Source organism: Phyllobates terribilis, unplaced genomic scaffold, assembly GCF_046119375.1.
Source record: "Phyllobates terribilis strain yellow unplaced genomic scaffold, ASM4611937v1 Scaffold_13__5_contigs__length_258822181, whole genome shotgun sequence".
Lineage (NCBI taxonomy): Eukaryota > Metazoa > Chordata > Amphibia > Anura > Dendrobatidae > Phyllobates > Phyllobates terribilis.
The window spans coordinates 209,167,154-209,176,625 of record NW_027362773.1 but is presented as its reverse complement, the minus strand read 5'-3'; the positions used below and the strand labels follow the sequence as shown (position 1 = coordinate 209,176,625).

At 48.2% G+C, this 9,472-nt stretch overlaps 1 protein-coding gene across 1 annotated transcript; it reads left to right on the top strand.

The window, feature by feature from the left end:
- Positions 1–4,828: 4,828 nt before the first annotated feature.
- Positions 4,829–9,220, top strand: APRT (adenine phosphoribosyltransferase). Its single transcript, XM_073659584.1, has 5 exons — positions 4,829–5,007; positions 5,607–5,710; positions 5,994–6,127; positions 6,949–7,027; positions 8,771–9,220. The coding sequence occupies exons 1-5, from the start codon at positions 4,844–4,846 to the stop codon at positions 8,911–8,913; spliced, it is 624 nt and encodes a 207-aa protein (XP_073515685.1). The 5' UTR covers positions 4,829–4,843; the 3' UTR covers positions 8,914–9,220.
- Positions 9,221–9,472: the final 252 nt, after the last annotated feature.

Below are 9,472 nucleotides of genomic sequence, written 5' to 3'. Positions count from 1 at the left end.
TGAGACCAGAGGCGCTCCGATCCGATGTACCGTTCGGGTGCTACGGCCCCTGGAATGGAGCACTTGCTGGCTGTAAGAGCGCTGGGACTAGTCCCATGATGCAGCTCCTCCATTGAACTCAATGGAGGAAACCATGTGACTGGACTAAACCCGGCTCTGACAGCCAGCGTGTGCTCCGTTCCAGGGGCCGTAGAACCGGAACGGTACATCGGATCGGAGTACCGCCAATACAGGCCTGCTGAGCACAGCACAGTGATCCCAGCCGCGCTCTGATCCGATGAGCTGTTCGGGTGCTACGGCCCCTGGAATGGAGCACATGCTGGCTGTCAGAGCCGAGATTAGTCCCGGTCACGGGGTCTCCTCTCATTGACTTGAATGGGAGAGCTACATCACAGGATTAGTCCCAGCGCTGTGACAGCCCAGCACGCGCTCCGTTCCGGGGGCCGTAGCACCCTAAAGGCTCATCGGATCGGAGCGCGGCTGAGATCACTGTGCTGTGCGGCAGCAGGTCAATACAGGCCTGCTGAGCACAACACATGTGATTTGGCAGTGGCAGTCCCTTTAACAAAAAATAAATTATTTTCTTTCTTTTTTTTTGTGTGTTGTTCTTGTTTTTTGGTGTGTCTGTGGGAAAAAGATGAGGGTAACGTATACAGCACTTTGCCAGCCAATTTACTGCTTTATCCAAGCATCCAGGCGGCTGCGCAGGGCTCCCTTTTCGACACAAAAAAAGGACAAAAGCGGACAGTAGAACATAAAAGAGAGGTAGGATGACACAAAAGGAGGATACACAGAGGGACAGAAGGATACAAGAGGGACAGGAAGACCCAAAGCGGGACAGCAGGATACAAAGGGGGGCATTTTATTCAATTGTTTGAGTTATCCAAGTTTTTCACTAATCCAAGCACCCTCTGGTCCCGTTTAGCTTGGATAAAAGAGACTCTACTGGATATTTCTATCAGGTAAAAGATAAATATGGGAGTTGGGATTTGTAGCCATGTTATCCAAATCATAATCCCCATATAAATAAATATTGATAATAATCAATAATATAATCATCCACATCTGATGATCATATCACATTACATTTTATGTGAAATTAGTGGGGTAAGGTGTTTGCTGGTTGACAGCACATGCTATGCATGATTGAGCAGCTAAGCATAAAATGTCACCAGGAAAACACAGGCTATTTTCAACTCGACGCTTTAAAGAGGACCTGTCATCACATTCAATGCCACCAAGCCGCAGCTATGGTGGCATAGTTGACAGGTCCAGCAGTGTGGAGAGACCTTTGTCCACCTCCCTGGGTGCCTCCTCACTGAAATACTAAACTTTATTGCCCCCTTGGCGCGCGTAACGGGAATCAGGAAGTGGTCCTGTTGGTGTTCTGGAGTGTGAACCAATCAGTGCTTGAGCCCCGCGCTGTGCCGTGTCATCAGTCGCTGGGCAGTAAAACAATTCCTGCCCAGCAACTGATGACGCAGTGCATTGTAGATAGCGCAGATGTGTTCACACTCCATCGGACCGATACAGACACTTCATGCTTCCAGTGGTGCCCGCCGAGGGGAATAAAGTGTAATATTTTAGTGAGGAGGCACCAGGGAGGCGGATAGAGGGCTGTCCACACTGCTGGACCTGTCAGCTATGCCACCATAGCTGCGGCTTGGTGGCATTGAATGTGATGACAGGTCAGCTTTAAGCCATTTTTTCAGTACTGAAGATAAACAGTCAAACGTCTCTTAAATCTTCCTTTATTTGCTTATTTCAGCAACATTGACGTGCAACCACAAAATATATCAATAAAGTCACAAAAGCTATTTTCAAGTCAATGCTTCAGACAGTTTTCACAATCTTGAAAAAAAAAAGCAAAAACTTTGTTAAACCCGTCTTTCCAGGCCTGTTTCAGCATCGCTGAGCGTATAAACCCTGCAGATGTCCAGGAAATCAATGCTGATATATTCAAATTAATAGTTCAAGCTGTTTTCGCAATATTAATGAAAAGCCGTCATATAGAGACAATAAACAGCCTATACTGACTTATTACAGCCCATTGAATGCAGAATTACCAAGCTTTAAAAGGAAATGACTTAGCCTATTTGACGCTGTAATATAAATGTACATATAGGTATTCATTTATTATGGAGCTTAGGTGCCCACAAGTTTTTAAAGATATTTTCTCAAACAAAGCTGCAAAATTATTTGGCCTCTGTAAATATAATATTTCACATTGAATTACCATGTAGGTGAATAACTATATGCATATTATTATGGGAAATTCATCAAATGTGGTATTGGACATGACTATTTGGGATATATATATATGTGTGTTCTTAAAATAAAATGATAAAATATGTTACTGGGCATGTGTATTCGTGATATTTCACCCATAATCCCCATACAGAACAATAATTATACCTATATTCCTATCAGAAGTAGATGAAATATGTTCCTGGGCATGTGTATTGTGATATTTTAGCCATAATCCCCATACAGAACAATAATTATACCCAGGGGTGGATTAAGAGTAGCAAGGGCCCCGGGCAGTTTAGAAGGTGCGGGCCCCCCACACACACACCTGATGTATCACATGTCACATGATCCTCTGTTATAGATCATGTGATACTTCACGTGAAATTAATTTGGCACAATATTAATTATAATAATTTTTTTTAGGCTGTGTGCCCACTATGCGTTTTTTAAGCAATTCCGCTGCAGAAACGCTTAAAAAACGCTTGGTAGAAGGCCTGCCATGTTCCCCAATGATAATCCTCATGAGCTGTGCAGATGCTGCGGAAATTTCCGCTGCGGATTATCATTGTAGAAAAATCCGCAGCATTACCAATTATTTTGCGGAAGCGCGGCGTTTTCGCCGCCATTGACTTGCATTAGAACGCATGGAATCCGCATCACTGCATCTGTACATGCGGAATCCAAGCGTTTCAATGTGCGGATGGTACTCGGGTGTGGAGGACAGGAGACTCTCCTCCGGACCCAGGTACCATAGAACCTGTAAAAAAAGAATAAAATAAAAAATAAATATTATACTCACCTTCTGATGGCCCCCGGTGTCTTTATCCGATGAGTCCTGGCTTGCCGGCAGCTCGCGATGGTCTGAAAAGGACCTGCCGTGACGCCATCTATACACAGCAGGGGGTCGCACGGCTCCATCTATACACAGCGGGAGGCTGCACGGCGCCATCTATACACAGCGGGAGGCTGCACGGTGCCATCTATACACAGCAGGGGGCCGCACGGCGCCATCTATACACAGCAGGGGGCCGCACGGCACCATCTATACACAGCAGGGGGCCGCACGGCACCATCTATACACAGCAGGGGGCCGCACGGCACCATCTATACACAGCAGGGGGCCGCACGGCACCATCTATACACAGCAGGGGGCCGCACGGCACCATCTATACACAGCAGGGGGCCGCACGGCGCCATCTATACACAGCGGGGGGGCGCACGGCGCCATCTATACATAGTGGGGGGCCGCACGGCGCCATCTATACATAGTGGAAGGCCGCACGGCGCCCCCCCCCCCCCCAGGGACAGCAGGAGGCTGCACGGCGCCAACTATACTCAGCAGGAGACCGCACGCAGTCACACACACACACAAACATATACAGACATATACATACACGCATAAACACATTTGAAACACAAAAATACATATAAACAGACATCACACAATATCTGCCTACACACACACACACATACATACACACACACTCACTCACTCACCATCCCCCGGCTCCATTCTTCCTGCCTGCTCTGACTTCTCCGGTGAAGCACTGCAGGCCGGGCGCGCACTGCGTGACATCACAGCTAGGAGACACGGCCGCGCACAGGGCCGTGTCTCCTAGCAGTGACGTGGCCGGGCCAGCACAGGGAAGTTAATTGCTGCAGTGCTTGCCCGGCCGATGAAGAAGTAGCGGCGGCCGGGCCTGCCCTCCCGCCACTGCTACCGGTATGTGCCGCGGCGGCCCGCACATATAATGAGGGCAATCCGGCATTAGACACCCCGCCCGGAGCCGCGGGCCCCTGCAGGCTCGGGGCCCCGTGCGGTAGCCCGGATTGCCCTCATTATAATCCGCCTATGATTATACCTATATTCCTATCAGAAGTAGATGAAATATGTTCCTGGGCATGTGTATTTGTGATATTTTAGCCATAATCCCCATACAGAACAATAGTTATACCCATATTCCTATGAGAAGTAGATGAAGTATGTTACTGGGCATGAGTATTTGTGATATTTTAGCCATAATCCCCATACAGAACAATAGTTATACCCATATTCCTATGAGAAGTAGATGAAGTATGTTCCTGGGCATGTGTATTTGTGATATCTTAGCCATAATCCCCATACAGAACAATAATTATACCTATATTCCTATGAGATGTTGAGGAGATATATCACCAGGCGTGTGTAACCCCGATATTCTACACATAATCCCATATAGTTACAATCTTTTTTCCCTGGTTCTATTATTAAACTTGAATCCAGCCCTGTGGATGTTCTGATTCATTTTAGTATTTCCATTGAATTCCCTCTGATTTCTTTCTATATTACAGGTCAAGAGTTAAAAACTGCAGCTTCTTCTAATCCAGTATCAAGGCCAGAAGTCATTTCCTGGTCTGCATTTGAAAAATGTGCTGCCATCTAGTGGTTGAGTGCAGCATTGCAGCCCATCATCCCATCATCCCACTATGCAGTTTAGTACGTCCCATTGGGGTACTCATGAGGTGGCCGCATCCTACACTCCGGAGGTCTCCCTACTAACAACAATCTGCCCTGCGCCGGGTCTTCGATCACTCGGGTCGCGGGTGTATCAAGATGGCGGCTTCCGCGGTCACACGTGGTTCTGACAGTCGCGCAGTGATGACGTCAGGGGCGGTCACGTGTGCTCCGGTAAGAATGAGTGCGGAGGATCAGCGGGCGGTGCTGCTGCGATCGGTGCGGGAGTTCCCGGACTTTCCCTCCCCTGGGATCTGCTTCAGGTCGGTGCCTCCCGCATCTTCTGCCCGATGTCTACGATCCTGAAGAATCTCCTCTGCATGGACCTGGTGTGGGGGGCAAAGTCCGCCCATTAGTCCTGGGAATGATCTTCTCCTTTACAATTAGATCCTAATTATCAGCTAATTAGCATAAATTCTATTTGCATTATGGAATAAATGAGATTTATATATTTTTCTCTGCTCACTGTCTGTACAATTGAGGCGGCTGTTACTGGTGGGAGTAATAAAAAATCCGGCCTGCAGTGATGATGTCACGTCTATCAGTCACCTGACTGCTGCAGCCAATCACTGTCTCCAGTGATGATGATGTCATGCACAGTGCCTGACTACAGAGTGCAGTGATTGGCTGCAGCAGTCATGTGATCAAAAGTATGTGATGTCATTGCTGCTGAACGGCGACCACCAAAATAGCGGTAGATTTTTTTAATTTCGTACCGTTTTTTGCTCATGGGCCGCTTTCTTGATATCCCTGACACATCACCTTTAACCCCTTGCCCCCCGCTCATCCACACTCCCCCAAACATTGTTTTTAAGAAAGGTACCAATTGCTATGTGTGTATGTTCCGATTCTCACTTTCCAGGGACATCACTCCAGTCCTTAAAGACCCCGCCGCGTTCTCTGCCGCCATCGACCTGTTTGAGAACCACCTCCGAGAAAACTTTCCAAAGATTGATCTGATTGCTGGTAAGGCTGGAGGTTGGGGGGCGCTATGACTTATTTTAGCCTTCACCATATCCGGAGCTTAAAGGGGTTTTCCAGACTGTGTACAGATTTCTGCAGTCCAGCTCAGACTCTCCACCACTGCTCCAGGTGTCACGTTGACAGCGCTGCAGACAATCGCTAAGCTCACTGATTGGACTCGGGGAGGATGAGTATATAAATTGTATCTCATCCTAAATCTCGGGGTCCGGCAGCTTCTTCTTGTGTGTAAAGTATATAAGTATTACCAGGTGTCCCCTCCTTCCAGGTCTGGACTCCCGTGGGTTTCTCTTCGGTCCAGCACTGGCACAAAGATTTGGAATTGGGTTTGTGTTGATTCGGAAAAAGGGGAAATTACCAGGTCCGACGGAGTCCGTGTCCTACTCTCTGGAGTACGGAAAGGTGCGTGCGGTACATCGGTGTATATGGTGAATATGGCCAGCACAGGGGGCACAAATTCACTAATTGGACTAAAAACCTACACTCACCCCCCGGAAGAGTGCCGGGTGAGCCCCGGGGAGAGTGCGGAGGGAGCCCCTGGAGAGCGCAAAGGGAGCCCCTGGAGAGTGCGTAGGGGGCCCCTGGAGCCCTGGAGAGCGAGAAGGGAGCCCCCGGAAGAGTACGGAGGGAGCCCCGGGGAGAGTGCGGAGGGAGCCCCTGGAGAGCGCAAAGGGAGCCCCTGGAGAGAGCGGGGGGAGCCCCTGGAGAGTGCAGGGGGAGCCCCTGCAGAGCGAGAAGGGAGCCCCGGGGAGAGTGCGGAGGGAGCCCCGGGAGAGTGCGGAGGGAGCCCAGGGGAGAGTGAGAAGGGAGCCCCTGGAGAGCGCGAAGGGAGTCCCTGGAGAGAGGAGCGGGGGGAGCCCCTGGAGAGAGCGGCGGGAGCCCCTGGAGAGTGCAGGGGAGCCCCTGGAGAGCGAGAAGGGAGCCCCGGGGAGAGTGCAGAGGGAGCCCCAGGGAGACTGCGGAGGGAGACCCGGGGAGAGTGCGGAGGGAGCCCCGGGAGTGCCAGTGGCGACACCGCTGGAACAGTGCTGGCACCGTAGATGACTATTGGTGTTATTATTTTACAAGGGGGAAACATAGGAATTCAGAAAGGGTTCTCAGAGTAGTGGGCAACCCCTTTTAAGGGGCAACAGTAAAACTTAAAATTAATATATACAATTATTTTATATCTTGGTGGTACTGGCGGATTAATCTTTTATCTCTGTACTTTGTGGATTCTTTAGGCTGAGATTGAAATCCAGACTGACGCTGTGGACCCCGGACAGAAGGTTGTGATAATCGATGATTTATTGGCCACCGGAGGTAAATATAATTCCTCGTCTAAATCCCAATGCTTATTTTTATGAAGTTCTTCCAAAAACAGCACCACACCTGCCTGTGTCTGGTATTGCAGCCAACTGCCATTAAAGGGGTTGACCACTACTGCGCATTCATCATAACCGCTAAATGACAATGTCCTGATCTCCTATTCTGTAGCCCAGTTGGTTCTTTTTCCTTCGTCATTGCCTTTGCTTTACATATAAATCGCTGCTTCTCCCGATTTCTGGGATAGACTGTGTTACATGTATTATGAGTGGTTAATGTTTTACTGCTGTCCGCAGTGACCCTGGAGTGCGGTCACAACTATTTTTTTACACTTTTATTCACTTTTTTTCTATTCTTTCTTTGCTAGGAGTTAACTGCAACTTTTTGGATTCTACTAGGAATCTAAGGAAAAAAAGCTTAAATTAGCTGGATTATATAAGTTGGTATGCATGCTGCATGTACGTGCATGTTCACACTAGCCACTAAACAGAGAAAAACAAAGATAGAAACCTAATAAGCAAATATCCTGCAGTAAATGAATAAACAGCAATAGTGCATGAAAATAATATAGGGTATTTAGTTAACATAATTTTGATTAAAAAAAATGCAAAAGCCGTCCCACCACTTCATGGTAACCCTAATCGGGACAGTCCTAACCTCTAATATTTAAAAACTTACTGTTTGTCAAGTGACATGCACGTGGATAAGGGCTGAGAAGTTCAAAGAAATGTCCGGCCACTCCTTTATAATGCACAGGGTGCAAACAAAGTGCCCCTATCCACATGCATGTCACTTGACAAATGGTAAGGTTTTAAATATTAGAGGTTAGGACTGTCCCAAATAGGGTCTCCATGAAGTGGTGGCATGGCTTTTGCATTTTTTTTAATCAAAATTATGTTAACTAAGTACCCTATATGTTATTTTCATGCACTATTGCTATTTATTTATATACTGCAGGGTATTTGCTTTGATATATATAAGGAGCAAGGAGTTCCATAAAACTTAGCTTTTAATGAAATATAGTTGAAAATCACACTCAACAAACCACAAAAAAGGTACATAAAAGTAAAAACTATACATAATCTTACCCATGAAGCCTATGCAAAATACTGCGTTAACATTAAAGTGCCCACGGTGACAACAGTGCAGGTAGTAAAAACTGGCAAGACCTCACCCGTAGACTTAGAAATCGCCCATGGAAGAAAGTGCTGGAGGAAGGGGAAAGGTAAATCTGCTGTATAATCCCCTATCGTGCCCCATGTAAGGATTCCTCCCAAAACAAGGGCAGGGCCTAGGTGCGTCCCCTAACTAGGGCAGGGCCCAGGTGCGGCCCCTAACAAGGGCAGAGGCCAGGTGCGGCCCCTAACAAGGGCAGGGCCCAGGTGCGGCCCCTAACAAGGGCAGAGGCCAGGTGCGGCCCCTAACAAGGGCAGAGGCCAGGTGCGGCCCCTAACAAGGGCAGGCGCCAGGTGCGGCCCCTAACAAGGGCAGGCGCCAGGTGCGGCCCCTAACAAGGGCAGGCGCCAGGTGCGGCCCCTAACAAGGGCAGGCGCCAGGTGCGGTCCCTAACAAGGGCAGGGGCCAGGTGCGGCCCCTAACAAGGGCAGGGCCCAGGTGTGGCCCTAAAACAGTAGTTACCCCCAAAAACCTTTCCCATGCGAAAAAGAGCCACCTTTATGACCTCATTGCATCAATCTCCCCAATCATCCCAACCGCAGTAACCCGATGTCTTATTTGCAGGGACGATGGCCGCAGCCTGCGAATTACTGGCGAAAAGAAATGCCGACATCTTGATCTGTCTGGTCCTCATCGAGCTGACAGCGCTGAAAGGGGCCGAGAAGCTCCGACCTCACCCCGTCCACGCACTGCTGCAGTACGACTGATCGCCCGTGACCAGACCGCCGCCATTTTTTTTTTTCCTTGCATTTCATTTCAATGTGATGTTTGGTTTACAGGGAACCAGGACTTGAAATAATAAGCACCTGTGCACACTAAGGAACAAAAAACCCCAGTGCCTAAAAAAGGGACCCAAGAATTGTCCACTGTAAGGTTATGGAGCAGCCGGTGTTATCTGGGGGCCACATTGTTGTAGTGTTCTACCTCAAGGGGCCACAATAAACTGCAAATCATAAATCACACAATTTAACTTTTTTTTTGCATTGACCTACTTATAAAATTTGTGTTACCAGAGTTTAGACTTTAAATAGATTTATTTATCCTCTTTACTGATTTGAAGGAGATGCGACATCACCTATTGTGAATGGTGGATCCTGTGTTATATACTGTATATAGAGGTGTTATCAGTCATTGTACAGGAGGAGGAGGAGGTGAGCTGTGATATCACCTATTGTGAATGGTGGATCCTGTGTTATCTACTGTATATAGAGGTGTTATCAGTCATTGTACAGGAGGAAGAGGAGGTGAGCTGTGACATCACCTATT

Excerpts from the sequence above, each read along its gene's own strand:
- APRT (XM_073659584.1), top strand. The coding sequence starts at position 4,844 with ATGGCGGCTTCCGCGGTCACACGTGGTTCTGACAGTCGCGCAGTGATG. Across the intron at positions 5,008-5,606 it reads TCCCCTGGGATCTGCTTCAG|GGACATCACTCCAGTCCTTA; the intron begins GTCGGTGCCTCC and ends CTCACTTTCCAG. Across the intron at positions 5,711-5,993 it reads AAAGATTGATCTGATTGCTG|GTCTGGACTCCCGTGGGTTT; the intron begins GTAAGGCTGGAG and ends CCCTCCTTCCAG.